General features: G+C 37.2%; 1 protein-coding gene across 1 annotated transcript in view; it reads right to left on the reverse strand.

The window, feature by feature from the left end:
* LOC123559912 (CUB and sushi domain-containing protein 3-like) overlaps positions 1–16,994 on the reverse strand; it is a 156,775-nt gene that overhangs the window by 79,470 nt on the left and 60,311 nt on the right. The window contains exons 20-32 of the mRNA XM_053516658.1: positions 16,216–16,392; positions 13,979–14,155; positions 12,649–12,819; positions 12,077–12,262; positions 9,825–10,001; positions 9,336–9,512; positions 8,317–8,502; positions 7,516–7,689; positions 6,917–7,093; positions 6,334–6,507; positions 4,942–5,118; positions 2,555–2,725; positions 1,458–1,646 (exon numbers count right to left, since the gene is read on the reverse strand). Coding sequence (XP_053372633.1) covers positions 1,458–1,646; positions 2,555–2,725; positions 4,942–5,118; positions 6,334–6,507; positions 6,917–7,093; positions 7,516–7,689; positions 8,317–8,502; positions 9,336–9,512; positions 9,825–10,001; positions 12,077–12,262; positions 12,649–12,819; positions 13,979–14,155; positions 16,216–16,392 — 2,313 coding nt within the window. The remainder of the gene's footprint in view (positions 1–1,457; positions 1,647–2,554; positions 2,726–4,941; positions 5,119–6,333; positions 6,508–6,916; positions 7,094–7,515; positions 7,690–8,316; positions 8,503–9,335; positions 9,513–9,824; positions 10,002–12,076; positions 12,263–12,648; positions 12,820–13,978; positions 14,156–16,215; positions 16,393–16,994) is intronic.

A 16,994-nucleotide genomic window follows, 5' to 3' on the forward strand; every position in this document is an offset into this window, starting at 1 on the left:
ACCTTTGATGGAGTGACCCCAAAATCAATAGGGGTCATCTACTCTTCATGATCAATCATCCTATGAAGTTTCAACATTCTGGGTCAAGTGGTTCTCAAGTTACTGACCGGAAATGGTTTTCAATGTTAAGGCCCCTGTGACCTTGACCTTTGATGGAGTGACCACAAAATCAATAGGGGTCATCTACTCTTCATGACCAATCATCCTATGAAGTTTCAACATTCTGGGTCAAGTGGTTCTCTAGTTATTGATCGGAAATGGTTTTCCATGTTCAGGCCCCTGTGACCTTGAACTTTGATGGAGTGACCCCAAGATCAATAGGGGTCATCTACTCTTCATGGCCAATCATCCTATGAAGTTTCATCATTCTGGGTCAAGTGGTTCTCAAGTTACTGACCGGAAATGGTTTTCAATGTTCAGGCCCCTGTGACCTTGACCTTTGACAGAGTGACCCCAAAATCGTTAGGGGTCATCTACTCTGCATGACCAATCATCCTATTAAGTTTCAACATTCTGGGTCAAGTGGTTCTCAAGTTACTGACCGGAAATGGTTTTCAATGTTCAGGCCCCTGTGACCTTGACCTTTGATGGAGTGATCCCAAAATTGATAGGGGTAATCTATTTTGCATGTACAATCATCCTATGAAGTTTCAACATTCTGGGTCAAGTGGTTCTCTAGTTATTGATCGGAAATGGTTTTCCATGTTCAGGCTCCTGTGATCTTGACCTTTGATGGAGTGACCCAAAAATCAATAGGGGTCATCTACTCTTTATGACCAATCATCCTATGAAGTTTCAACATTCTGGGTCAAGTGGTTCTCCAGTTATTGATCGGAAATGGTTTCAATGTTCAGGCCCCTGTGACCTTGACCTTTGACAGAGTGACCCCAAAACTAATAGGGGTCATCTACTCTTCAAGACCAATCATCCTATGAAGTTAAAACATTCTGGGTCGAGTGGTTTTCTAGTTATTGATCGGAAATGGTTTTCAATGTTCAGGCCCCTGTGACCTTGACATTTGACGGAGTGACCCCAAAAACAATAGGGGTCGTCTACTCCAGCAGCCCTACAACCCTATGAAGTTTGAAGGTTCTAGGTCAAATGGTTCTCATGTTATTGCTCGGAAATGAAGTGTGACGTACGGACGGACGGACGGGCGGACGGACGGAAGGACGGACGGACGGACAGGGCAAAAACTATATGTCTCCTGGGGGAGACATAATTAATTAATTAACATTTGTTGCAATACTATGCTAATCAGTTTGTGTTAAAGAAAGTAATTTTGAAAACAAAGCATTAAAAAACAGTTTTAACTGTCAAAACGTTTCTCATGTATAACTTATAAACAGGATCATAAGTAGCTACCCTATCAATCCAATTACCATCTGCTGCAAAGGTTAAGGTCATGTTGCTACAGGAACCAGAAATCAGAATAATACTTCTCATGTATAACTTACCAACAGCATCACAAGTAGGTTCTACAGCATCCCAACTACCGTCTGCTGCACAGGTCAAGGTCAAAGTGTTGCTCGAGGAACCAGAAATCAGGTACCCTGTATCACATGTATATACTGCTGTCTCTAAGTAAGTTGACCCTGAGATATTTACTGACCCTTGACTGACATTTGTTGAAAGTGCCCCACAATCTTAATAAAAAGAAACCATAAGAAATACAGGTTTTTAATTTCAATCATTCTCAGAGGAAACCATCAGCATTTGAGATTATTACATACTCCTTTCTATTCCCCGTAAGTTACACTGGTACCGGAAACGTCAATATTTTTCCATACACTGACGCCTGAATTTCATATCAGGTGCGTGACGTAAGTCAGTGCTTGTTGTTGCACTATTTTTTTCTATTTAGTACAGTACTGTCAATCCCGTTCAGGCTATTGAACAAATTTATGATATTTCCATTATATTTATACGTGTAGATGCATATGTAATAAAAAGGTTATTATCTTTGCATCGGGAAATATGCACTCGTTCTTCAGCGGAAGAATATTGTGCTCCTATAGTCGCGCAATATTTCCGCAGAAGAACTCGTGCATATTTCCTGATACAAAGCTAATAACCTATAATTATTATACCGGGCTTAAGTGCCGTAAGGAGATATTTATATACTAAGAATGTTATTTAGGTGAAGGCTTTACGCTATGCCAAAACGTTTTTGAATTACAGTTTTAGTGTTCAAATAAAATTTTAGTCTACTTTTTTAACCATACTAGTGAGATTATGTAAATTCTCCTGATTTTAGAAAAAACTATTAAATTAGTAAAATCTGGAAGTATAAAATCAGGATATTTCACACACCTGGAGGTGTGCAAAATATTGCATGAAGTGTGCGAAATATTGGTAACTGCTACACAAGGTCACATGGCGATGCATATTAGGATGAATGAACCATTTACTGCTTGGTGGCAGAAATAATATAGAAAATGTATAGAGTAAACACTTTCTTGAAGTCTTAATGATGACCCTAGCTTACAACAAGAGTGTTAAAGGTTAAAGGAAGTCTGATTTTTAAGTTTGAACTAGATTTACCCTTAATTACCATATATAGTGCAAGTTGGTACTGAACCAGACCACGTCCCATTCCCGCAGGTCCTTATTACAGTGTCATTTGTGTAGTAACCCCTGTTACACGAGTAGACGGCATCTGAACCATAGGTTGTACTAGTGTAATTGACTGTGCCAAAAACAGCATTTGATGGAACACCACAATCTACAAAGAAATAGAGGATATTACAGGAGTGTCTTTTCATACTGAATTCATTAAACGAGTTGAATAAAATAATAAAATGTGAGGCTCTGCAGAGAAAGGTTTTTATATCCTAAACATTTTATTCAATGAGATCAGGGAACATACTACTGCCTGGTCATTAACCCTTACCTTGCTAAATTTCTATAATGAACTTCCAATTTGCACATAACCATTAACTGTTAAAAAGGGTGCTTACCAAAAAGAAACTGGCTGAATAGTGAACAGTGCAGATCATGAACAGACTGTACATACTACTGCTTGGTCATTAAACAACATTTTAGTTCACAGTTATCTAAACAAGGAGCTGCATTCAATAAACGCTTGATGCCCCCTGTGGCCTCCTTGCAAATACAAAGCAACCTAAGTTCAAAACTATGTCAAGTTCAAGGTCAAGGTCAAACTGAGGTCAGGTGATGTCTGAAGATGAGGAATGGTCACAGGTTACACCTGCATTAGTATCAAGTCATTCTAGTTAGGGGTATTGAAGCTAGACGAAACGGTCCCATTTGGTTAACCTCGTACGGACCGACGAACAGACAGGACAATCACTATATGCCTCTGGCATCAGTAGATGCCGGGGGCATAAAAATATGAGGGCTTAGTGCAGAATGGTTGAACTCATTGTAACACAGGAGATACAACTGTTTCACACCTAGCCCTCAAACTGAGTCTTCTACTTTGCTTTCAATAATATTAATTTTTATATCATCTCCAAAAACATTACAATTTTAGAATGAGAGCATCAAATACTAAATTGTTAACCACATACTGTACACTATGACATACCATATACTGTACACAATGACACACCATATATATTGTACACTATGACATACCATATATTGTACACTATTACATACCATATACTGTAAATTATGACATACCATATATTGTACACAATGACATACCATGTATTGTACACTATGACATACCATATACTGTACACTATGACATACCATATATATTGTACACAATGACATACCATATATATTGTACACTATGACATACCATATATTGTACACTATGACATACCATATATATTGTACACTATGACATACCATATACTGTACACTATGACATACCATATACTGTACAATATGACATACCATATATATTGTACACTATGACATACCATATACTGTACACTTTGACATACCATATATACTGTACACTATGACATACCATATATACTGTACACTATGACATACCATATATATTGTACACTATGACATACCATATATATTGTACACTATGACATACCATATATATTGTACACTATGACATACCATACCATATACTGTACACTATGACATACCATATACTGTACACTATGACAAACCATATATATTGTACACAATGACATACCATATATACTGTACACTATGACATACCATATACTGTACACTATGACATACCATATACTGTACACTATGACATACCATATATATTGTACACAATGACATACCATATATATTGTACACTATGACATACCATATACTGTACACTATGATATACCATATATATTGTACACTATGATATACCATATATATTATACACTATGACATACCATATATTGTACACTATGACATACCATATATTGTACACTATGACATACCATATACTGTACACAATGACATACCATATATTGTACACTATGATATACCATATATATTGTACACTATGACATACCATATATTGTACACTATGACATACCATATATTGTACCTTATGATATACCATATACTGTACACTATGACATACCATATATATTGTACACTATGACATACCATATATTGTACACTATGACATACCATATATAGTACACTATGACATACCATATACTGTACACAATGACATACCATATATATTGTACACTATGACATACCATATATATTGTACACAATGACATACCATATATATTGTACACTATGACATACCATATATATTGTACACTATGACATACCATATACTGTACACTATGACATACCATATATTGTACACTATGACATACCATATATATTGTACACTATGACATACCATATATATTGTACACTATGACATACCATATATATTACACTATGACATACCATATATTGTACACTATGACATACCATATACTGTACACATACCATATATTGTACACTATGACATACCATATACTGTACACTATGACATACCATATATTGTACACTGAAGTTCTGTTCCATTCCACATTCCATCTGCCTGACAAGTGCGCTCGGAATCACCACCATTGTTATAATACCCTCTGTCACATGCATAGACAGCTACTTCACTGTACGTGGTCAGGATTGCTGTTACTGTTCCACCAACTGGGTTACTGAGGCTACCACAGTCTGTTTAAACAGGAAAGTTAATAAAGTTACCGCAGTCTACTGTCAAAAGACATATTTTGGAAATTCTACTGACAAATTGTTTGCGAAGAAAATGTTGTGCAGAGTTACAAACTGGACACAACACAGACTGTAAACAGTGCACCTCAATGTGACTTTGACTTTGGTGTTATGGAGTCTTGCGTCAACACAATGTCACAAGGGAAAGGAACATTTTTGTCAATTTGTATTTAAATTACTTAACAGTGGAAGAGCTATGAGCCAGACACAAAGAGTGGTGAACCCAAGTATGTTGAACAGAAAGATGATAAACACACACACAGATGAACCAGACCCAAAGAGTGATGAACAAAAGGGTAGTGAATAAAAGGACGGTATAGTGATAAACCAGACACAAAGAGTGATGAATCAGACACAAAGAATGATGAACCAGACACAAAGAATGATGAACCAGACAAACAAGAGTGATGAACAAAAGGGTAGTGAATAAAAAGGACGGCATAGTGAAAAATGAGACACAAAAAGTGATAAACGAGACACAAGAAGTAAATAACCAGACACACAGAGTGATGAACCAAAGGCTGGTATAGTGATAAACCAAACAAAAAGAGTGATTAGCAAATCACAAAGAGTGATGAACTGACAAAAGGTCAACAGAAGTATGACAGAGTGATGAACCAGACAAAAAGTGAAGAACAAGACACAAAGATTGATGAACAAGATGCAAAGAGTGATAAACAAAAGGATGCATCCCAAACAAGTAGATGTCACCAACCCATAATGGCCTGCTAGAGGTAGCTAGGTATCCTGTCATCTTGATCTTTGACCCCAACAACATACCTTTGTAGGCCAAAGTGCTCTCTAGTTCTTGGTCAGAAACTAAAATTTCTACTGGCAGATTGACAGTCCAGTTAAATGATGAACAGAACAATACACCTCCTCGAAGGGAGTCATAAAAACTAGATTCTGCCGAATCCATTTAAAGATGATATTTCTTGGCTATATTTGAAACTATTATAAGACAAATTAGAAACCTGCCAAATCTTGGTTTTTACACTTTACACTAAAATGACAATAATTTATATTGTGCATAAACCCAGGGGGTCTGCAGGACATCTACCTTCTGTGACACACTAATTGTATATTCCTTATGTATTTCGCTATATAATTCAATCTAGGTTTCATGGCCCAGATCTAGGTCTAGAACCATTACATTACCTCTGATAGTGCAGGTTGGTGCAGTTCCATTCCACATACCATCTCCGCAGGTTCTGGTGAGGTCTCCAGCTGTCTTGTAATAGCCTGTATTACATGCATATACCGCAGTACTTCCATATGTAGTTGTTGTGTAGGCCATAGTGCAAAATGTTCCATTATCAGGTGACTGACAATCTGAAATTTACAGTGTCATTGCTGTTTTTTTTTCTTTGAATAAAATGCATTTAACAAGACCCTTATCAGATATAACAGTTATATGAGCCTCGCCATGAGAAATCCAACATAATGCGTTTGCGACCAGCATGGATCCAGACCAGCCTGCCGCGTAGTCTGGTCAGGATCCATACTGTCCACCAATGGTTTCTCTAACTGCAATAAGCTTTGAAAGCGAACAGCATGGATCCTGACCAGACTGTTATTATATTAGTAAATGTTAGCTGTGTTATTTGTTGCACATTCTGTATAAACTTGTTCTCCAACCAGAACCCAAAGATAAGAGCAATTAATCGAGGCAAAGTATCTTCTGCGTAGTCATTTACATGGAACTTTTCACCTCTGCAACATGAACCAAACGATACGTTACCATAAATAACACAAGTAGGTTCTGTCCCATTCCACTGTCCACTTTCATCACAGTATCGAGTTGCCGACCCTGTTGCTATGTAATAACCAGTATCACATGTATAGACTGCTGTCTGTCCGTATGTTGTAACCGGGGCAGCCACACTTCCATCAGTAGGGTCACCAAGTGACCCACAATCTGTTGATGTATATGTCATAATAACAAACTTAAAGACAAAGACATTTTTTTCACATAACTATTATTATGCAAGTAATTCTGCAAGTCATTGTGAAATATTATACACCTCTACGAAGGTGAACTCTTTCTTCCCCATTTAGATGAAACCCTCAGTATATTAAATTTTACATAGCAACAAACTGTTTAAAAAGACACAAGGTTTCCCTGTGGTTGCACTGTAATTATATACCAAATTAAAAAAAACCCATTTTTTCAGCGTTCATATATTGGAACATTCAATACAATTGCTTTATCTAAATTCTTTTTACGAGCATTGAATTTGATAAATGCATTAACCATTAAAGTCACTTGAACTTACACTGCCGTATTTAAAGGTTATTAAATAACTTTGCTGACATATTAGCAAGGGGTAAACTGGGTACCTTTTATTTGACAAACAGGCTCATTTCCATCCCAGTTGCCATCTGCTCCACACCTTCTAACATTTGTTCCATTCAGATCGTGACCAACGTTACATGTGTATGATGCACGTGTATTATAGTTTGTATCTGGATAGTCTATCTGACCTCCATCCGGAGCTCCCAGGTCTCCACAATCTACAGTATACAAATCATCAAAGCAAACTTCAATACATTACAATACAGTAAAACCTGTCTTAACCAACATTAATTAGTACCAGGTAAACATGTTGGTTAACAGACGTTGTCAGATCATATTTAAATACAATTTTTAAAGTTCTCTCTTGTTTGTTATGTTTCATAAAGCACAAATGTCATATATCAAAAACAAAAATTACAGAATTGAATTCTAATTGTAAGAACACACAGGTTTAAACTAAATGTGTGTCCACCACTCTTGCCATTGTACCTGATTTTGTGACTCTAGGTAAAATATTTCCAGAAACTTTTATGCACTTTATGTGTATTTTTAACTAAGTCAAGGACCATAACTCTGGTCTGGCTGAGTGAAATCCAAAACAGAACACCAGATGCCTAACTTCACATGCTCTATAACAATCCTCTTGCGATTTTTGACTAAAGGTCAAATACATTTTGAGATACATGGAAAAAAATTTAGGATTCTGCATTAAAAATGTGTGCTCACCTATATCAATACATGCTGCTTCAGTCTGAACCAAACTTCATGCTGCTGTACATGTAATGGGCTTAATTATAACACATTTGTTGATAGAAATATCCCATGTTACACACGTGTACACTTACCTACAGGAATACATGTCACTATAGTCCCATCCCAACTCCCTGATGCTGTACAGGTAACTGTCTTGCTCACCACACCCCGGCTGATATAATATCCTGTGTCGCACGTGTAAATTGTCGTGTCCTCGTACAATGTACCAGACTGAGTAGCTGTTCCATTAGCGAGAACTGCTGACAAACTTCCACAGTCTGCAAACACAACACTTCTATTGTTACTTCTAATATAAACCACATACTGTAAATTCCTAAATATTCCTAGGAGACTTATTTCCAAGGATATCATGGTTGAGTCAATCCTGAATTAAGTCCTAACAAACATTTATTTTAAGTTCAAAATTTGAAATCCACAAATTCATATGTCTGTAAAATAGCATTTTAGACTAGAACCAACAAATCTGGTGCTCATGAAATTAACCTTTAGCCTGCTGGCGGCAAGTGATTCTGCCTTTGCGACCAGTGCAGACCAAGATCAGCCTGCACATCCGTGCAGTCTGATCATGGTCTGCACTGTTCGCTATTGAGTCAGTAAATTTTAGTGACCACCCCTTCGAATAATAAATGGTATTGCCCAAATCAGATGATGGACCAGTCCATTTAAGAAATTTATCAGGGTAAAGGTTAAATGATCTCACAATATTTATTTCTGATGCTAGGCAACCATTTCAGTAAAGCTGTTGTATAATGTAAACACTGTTTATATTAATGCAGTAATAATTAAAGCACAGTTAGCACTTGTCACTCTTATGACAGTAGAATCTGCCAACTTGTCCTTACAAATAGCTTCCATTTACCAAAAAGGAACTAGAATTGAAGGACCAATGACTTCAAACACAAGAGTAAAATTGTCACAGAGAACACAAGTCTCCTCTGAGAGAGCAAAATCGCAGCTTCCCAATTAACTTGCATGTCAACAAGATAAAACTTTACCAAAAATCGAATTCTATTACTTCAAACGGCTTCATTCGACTTCAACAAGATTAAACCTTACAACAAAATAGAAAGGTAGAAATTTGTCAACATACTTTTTCTGGAACATGTTGGGTCTGTTCCATTCCAGTTTCCATCAAGCTGACATGTACGATCGGCATTCCCTGTCAACTCATAACCTGTGTCACATGTGTAACTGGCCACTTTGAAAAAAGTAGTTCCCGATGACATATCAACAGAACCATTGGTAGGATTTGTCAGATTTCCACAGTCTGTGTTTGAATATAATGATATTAAGCATTAGCTTCTAACTGCATATATTTTTGGTACTGCTCTGTAAGTAGGGCTTACATGTTACATGAAATGTATTCCAAAATTTTAACTTTATGTCACAAGAGCCCTACAACAAAATGTTGAAGTCTGCTTCTTTAATTAAAATGAACTTTCAAAAAATAGATTTTTTTTCAACCCTGAAGATTACATATGCAGTACAAAGAACATGTCGTTAAATAACAGCAGGGCAAAATCATTACACCATTTTAAATTCTTTAGGTTCTTAAACTGACAAGATCAATATGATCTACCAATAATTTGGCAAGTTGGCTCTGCACCATCCCAGATTCCATCTGCCTGACATTCTCTTACATTGACACCAATTAGATCATAACCTTGGTTACAGGTATAAGAAGCTAGCTTTTGGTACAGTGTTCCGGGTTGAGTGTTCACCTGGCCATTAGAAGGCTTGGTTAGATCTCCACAATCTGAAATAAACTAATTAATGTGAATAAAAACTACTGATCATAACCTTGGCTACAAGTAGAAGAAGAGAACTGTTTATAAAGATGTGCTGACTTGATGATCTCCATAACTTCAAATACATAAAGAAACATGTGAAACAAAGCTAACTGCAACCTTTGTTACAGGGATAAGAAGCTGAATGTTGGAAGAGTTCCAAGTTTGATGTTTCCTGGCTATAAGCTAGCTTGGTTTGAAGTCAGCAAACTAAACTAGAAAATGCTTTTGTAAAAAAGCGCATGTCTCCCCCAATGCAAAGTCCTATAGGCAAGAAGTCAATAGGGGTCAGGAGCGAAAGTCAAAGAGACACTGATGGTTAGCTGCAATAGGGATCACCTACTTGGCATGTCCAGTCATCCCGCTAAATTTCAACACTCTTGGCCTAGTGGTTCTCAAGTCACTGTTCAGGCTCCTGTGACCTTGACCTTTAATCAAGTGACCTAAAAATAAATAGGGGTCATCTACTCTGCATGTCCAATCATCCTATTAAGTTTTAACATTGTAGGTCAAGTGGTTCTCAAGTTATTTCCAAAAAAAGATATTACATGAACAGGCCACTGTGACCTTGACCTTTAATAGACTGACCCCAAAATCAATAGGGGTCATCTACTCTGCATGTTCAATCATCCTATGAAGTTTCAACATTCTGGGTCGAGAGGTTCTCAAGTTATTGATCGGAACTGGTTATCCATGTTCAGGCCCCTGTGGCCTTGACCTTTAACAGAGTGACCCTAAAATCGTTAGGGGTCATCTACTCTGCATGACCAATCATCCTATGAAGTTTCATCATTCTGGGTCAAGTGGTTCTCAAGTTATGGACCGGAAATGGTTTTCAATGTTCAGGCCCCTGTGACCTTGACCTTTCAAAGAGTGAGCCCAAAATCGATAGGGGTCATCTACTTTGCATGACCAATCATCCTATGAAGTTTCAACATTCTGGGTCAAGTGGTTCTCTAGTTATTGATCGGAAATGGTTTTCCATGTTCAGGCCCCTGTGACCTTGACCTTTGACGGAGTGACCCCAAAATCAATAGGGGTCATCTACTCTTCATGACCAATCATCCTATGTAGTTTCAACATTCTGGGTCAAGTGGTTCTCTAGTTATTGATCAGAAATGGTTTTCAATGTTCAGGCCCCTGTGACCTTGACCTTTGACGGAGTGACCCCAAAAACAATAGGGGTCGTCTACTCCAGCAGCCCTACAACCCTATGAAGTTTGAAGGTTCTAGGTCAAATGGTTCTCCAGTTATTGCTCGGAAATGAAGTGTGATGTACGGACGGACGGACGGACGGACAGGGCAAAAACAATATGTCTCCTGGGGGAGGCATAAATATATCAGAAAAGTGAAATACTGCTAACTGTAACCTTGGTTACAGGTACAAGAAGTTAACCGATTTTGATTATTTTTATTATTGTATGCATGTATTTTTACTGTAAATGTTATATACAATGTTGCATGATCTTATGCCTGAATAAATTTGAATGGAATTGAACTGTTGGTAAAGTGTTCTTGGATGAGTGTAAATTTGGCCATCACTTGGCTTTGTAAGGTTCAAACTATTCTTATTGGTAACTTCTCATAAATCCCAGTACGTGTGATTATGATTTTGTATGTTATCAAAACTTAACTGTTCAGTGGTTCTGGCTGAGTGTTCCCCTGGCCATTTCTTGGCTTTGTACAAAGAGCTTCTGAAGACCGGAGCATGACTCAATCCTACAGAGGTGAAGGAAACACGATTCACAGTCAGCCACCATAAGCACTTGGTTGTCCTTGCACTATTTATCTACCTTTAACCTTCAGCCTGCTGGTGGCAAGTGATTTTGCCTTTGCGACCAGTGCAGACCAAGATCAGCCTGCACATCCGTGCAGGCTGATCATGGTCTGCACTGTTCGCTATTCAGTCAGATAATTTTCAGTGAACACCCCTTCAAATAATACATGGTATTGTCCAAATTGAATAACGGACCAGTCCATTTTAGAAATTCAGCAGGGTAAAGGTTAAGAACTGCACACTGCATAATATAAATGAAATATTTACCAGTTCGGACACATGTTGGAACGGAACCATCCCAGGTACCGTTTGCTTGACAAGTAACAGTAAGATTTACAGTCCCCCTGGAGATCATGTATCCCACATTGCATGTGTAGACTGTCGTATCGAGATATTTGGTGCCATTTTGGGAAGCAGTTCCATTCGTTAGTACTGTTGACAGAGTTCCACAATCTGTAGCACATTAAGGATATTTGTTGGATTCCGTGTCAGAACATATAAATAGCCATGAGCAAATGAGAAAGATCATGACATTGTGTTCCTGACATTTTGACTTTGTATACAAATTAAATTATGTCTTTTCAATGGTTTTTGATTGATTTTTACCCATTTGGTTTTGTGATACCAGTGAAAAATATATTTGGTATTTTTTCAATACAATTTTACCAGATAATTAATTTATTGTTTATTTTCAACAACATAATTTTCAAAAGTAAAATAAAACTTAAAAGAAATCTACATAAGGAACAGCATAATTACAAAGAAATTACATTGATAACTTTTAAGCAAAACGTAGGGACATGATGGTCAGGGATGAAAAACAAAACTGTGTGACATACCCTTTATGGTACAGTTAGGTTCAGCATTGTCCCAGGTTCCTGTCCCACATGTCAACAAACTGCTTCCATTCAAATCATATCCTGGATCACAACTGTAAGTGCCAGTATCTCCGTAGCTGTTACCTGTTGCTGTTACATTTCCATCAGTAGGGTCAGTTAGATTTGTACAAGCTGTAATACATTAAAGAAACATTACATTTTCTGCTTGTCAAAATTGTACAAATTGAGGAACTATATTATAAATTTAACTGGAACATTTCTATAGCTTTTTTTTTATCTCAGATGTATTTCACATCTTACAAATGGAATAAATTAGTCTATTATCTAGTGCTATCTTGTAATGCATCTTAGTGTTAGCATCTTAGTGCTACATTGTAATGCATCTTAGTGCTATCTTGTAATGTGTCTTAGTGTTACACTGTAATGCATCTTAGTGTTACATTGTAATGCATCTTAGTGTTACATTGTAATGTGTCTTAGTGTTACATTGTAATGTGTCTTAGTGTTACACTGTAATGCATCTTAGTGCTATCTTGTAATGCATCTTAGTGTAACATTGTAATACGTCTTAGTGTTACATTGTAATGTTTCTTAGTGTTACATTGTAATGCGTCTTATTGTTACATTGTAATGCATCTTAGTGTTACATTGTAATGCATCTTAGTGTTATCTTGTAATGCATCTTAGTGCTATCTTGTAATGCGTCTTAGTGCTACATTGTAATGCGTCTTAGTGCTACATTGTAATGCGTCTTAGTGCTACATTGTAATGCGTCTTAGTGCTACATTGTAATGCGTCTTAGTGCTACATTGTAATGCGTCTTAGTGCTACACTGTAATGCGTCTTAGTGTTACACTGTAATGCGTCTTAGTGTTACACTGTAATGCGTCTTAGTGTTACATTGTAATGCATCTTAGTGTTACATTGTAATGCGTCTTAGTGCTACATTGTAATGCATCTTAGTGCTATCTTGTAATGCATCTTAGTGCTATCTTGTAATGCATCTTAGTGCTATCTTGTAATGCATCTTAGTGCTATCTTGTAATGCATCTTAGTGCTATCTTGTAATGCATCTTAGTGCTATCTTGTACTGCATCTTAGTGCTACATTGTAATGCATCTTAGTGCTATCTTGTAATGCATCTTAGTGCTATCTTGTAATGCATCTTGTAATGCATCTTACTGCTACATTGTAATGCAGCTTAGTGCTATCTTGTAATGCAACTTGGTACTATCCTGCTAACACAACTTACACTGTACCTTGAAACTTTCTGAACTCTTTTTTCAGTAATGCTGTTTTTAAGAATACCCATGATTTTATTGTTACTTACTGTAAATCTGGCAAACAATTTCTGTTCCATCCCATGCTCCCCCTGCCTGACAGGTACGGGATGTATTCCCTCCTGTTTGCTGGTACCCGGTACTACACGAGTATGTTGCAGTCTCCAGATATGTAGAAGCTGTGTAATTCACTGTCCCTCCAGCTGGTGGTGATAGGGAACCACAATCTGTAAGAAATATATTTCACTCATTTGTATTAAAGGTTTACATCATACTTAATCTCCATATTATCCTCTTTATTCAATGTGACATCATCAGGTCAATAAAAAGAGTTTATTACACAACTCCTTACAGAAACTGCCAGTTTATAGTTTGTGGAATATGGCCAGTCTATACTAAACAAATTTTTTCTGAGCTAAAGCAGGAATTTGGGAGGAACAAATCTGTGAAAATTTATTTCTCATGTCATTTAATAAAACATTTTTAAAGTCTCAACTTTCAGACCTTAGGCAAGAGCCCTGCAAAATTAAGTGTTGAACAATAGACCATTCAATAGGACACACTATGGACCAGGTATGCTTTTATATAAACAGTCGTGTAACTATTCTAATTCTAACACAACTCGCAAACAGCCTATATATGAATCTTCGATAAAATAAAATTGGCTGATACATTTTGCCCTCATTGATTGTAACGTAAGAGATTCTACTTCTGTTCCATTACATATGAATTATTCCAGGGTCAAATGGTTGAAAACAACAGTTCAAAAATATAATTATGATAGAAAGTCATACTGACTTATGTGTAGGGTCTTAAAACACATTTTGACCTCTACAAGCGAATTAAATTAACTCAATTAAGATTCAGCCGTGAAGTCATAAATGTATGACATAAAGTTTGACGTCATAATGATGCGACGTCATACAAAAGTTAAGCTCGTAACTCATAAAACAGGGTCAACTGACCTAATCTGATGATTCTGTTCATAAATAGTTTGGGAGCTGTTAGATTACTAGTTAAAGAAACAAACATCTATACGTTCCATTGGCTATGCAACACTTTCTAACCATGGGGTAAATTGTAACAGCATATGACCGGAATGACTTATTATGCTGAAAATATAGTACTGTAAAATACAGTACATAAAATTATTTGCGTTGTTAGAATCGAAATAATAAATCTGAAATAATAAGTCATTCAGATGCAAATAATTAAATCACTCGTGCTACGCACTTGTGATTTAATTATTATGCATCCTAACTCCTGCCCATATTTATTAACTGATAAAATATAGGAACAGGTTTATTATTTCTTAATTATTTTATAACTTGTAAATTCAGCTTATCTTATGTCAGTAATGTTAGTAGGAGACTAGTGCAAGATACAGAAGATGCTCCAGTGTTCATAGCTTCCATGGTTCTTTAGTCAGCGGGGTGCAAAGCACCCATACATGGGATTCTTATCCCAATATTAGTAGACTAGCTGGAGGAGTGGGGGTTCGATCTCAAGACCCTGTGTCTGCTCTGTATATGACTGACTATAGAGGTCACACCATTATAGAGGCCACAACTACTGGTCTATAACTGGCTTCAGAGGCCACACCTACTGGTATATGATTTGACTATAGAGGCCATAACTACCAGTCTATAATTGGCTACAGAGGCCACACCTACTGTTATATGATTTGACTATAGAGGCCATAACTACTGGTCTATAATTGGCTACAGCGGCCACACCTACTGTTATATGATTTGACTATAGAGGCCATAACTACTGGTCTATAATTGGCTACAGAGACCACACCTACTGTTATATGATTGACTACAGAGGCCACAACTACTGGTCTATAATTGGCTACAGAGGCCACACCTACTGGTATATGATTTGACTATAGAGGCCACAACTACTGGTCTATAATTGGCTACAGAGGCCACACCTACTGGTATATGATTTGACTATAGAGGCCATAACTACTGGTCTACAGAGGCCACACCTACTGGTATATGACTGACACCTACTGCCACACCTACTGGTATATGATTTGACTATAGAGGCCATAACTACTGGTCTACAGAGGCCACACCTACTGGTACATGACTGACTATAGAGGCCATAACTACTGGTCTATAACTGGCTACAGTGGCCACACCTACTGTTATATGACTGACTATAGAAGCCACGCCTACTGGTATACGATTGACTATAGAGGCCCACCTACTGATATATGATTGGCTTTTAAGATACTACTGCTTCTAGATAGATATGTGTTCAATTTGTAAAAACAAACCTTCAATAGTGCATACAAGTTCAGCACCATCCCATGAGCCATCAGTCCCACATGTACGTGTTAAATTTCCTCCAGTCTGCTCATAGCCAGTATTACAAACATATGTTGCTGTCTCAAGGTATACAGTTCCTGTCACACTTACTGTTCCATCTGGTGGATTACTCAAGGCAAGACAATCTGTAAGAAAGCATTTTATTATGCATTACAATCGTTATAAAAAACATCTATTTCAGAAAGATCCTGATGATATATAAAAGAAGCATATTTCAATTAATTTAAACATGACTCAGAGGTTATACATTCCAGGGCTTCGGAAATTTGCCGGTTTGTCGGTTTTGGACCGATTTTTGACTTTTCAGACCGATTCGTGAAGTGAAAAAACGAAAAAAATCGGTCCTGTAAAAATGGAGAAAAGTATAAATTTCGGTCTGATATCTCAATACACGATCACCTGCCAAGAAGGAAATTGTTGGTCGCACCTTCAGATAATCAATAAACGTGTCAATCGGTCTGATTGTCACTTTGATCATCGGTCCGTAATTAGCGCGTGACGCAATCAGTGCTCGCGCGGCACATCCTTTAATGTTTGCAGACAGCCGACTGCGGTGTATTAAACATTTCTGACTGGTTTCCTAACGTTTCTGACTGGATCCAAATCATTTCGACGGGGATCCACTTCTTTTATTTAGAATCCGACGGATGCTTTATATCAAAAGGCTATGTTTGATCACGGTAACAAACAAATGGTCGCTGCATTTAAAGGAATTTAATTTTAATCA

This window comes from Mercenaria mercenaria, chromosome 10 (genome assembly GCF_021730395.1).
Source record: "Mercenaria mercenaria strain notata chromosome 10, MADL_Memer_1, whole genome shotgun sequence".
Taxonomy (NCBI): domain Eukaryota; kingdom Metazoa; phylum Mollusca; class Bivalvia; order Venerida; family Veneridae; genus Mercenaria; species Mercenaria mercenaria.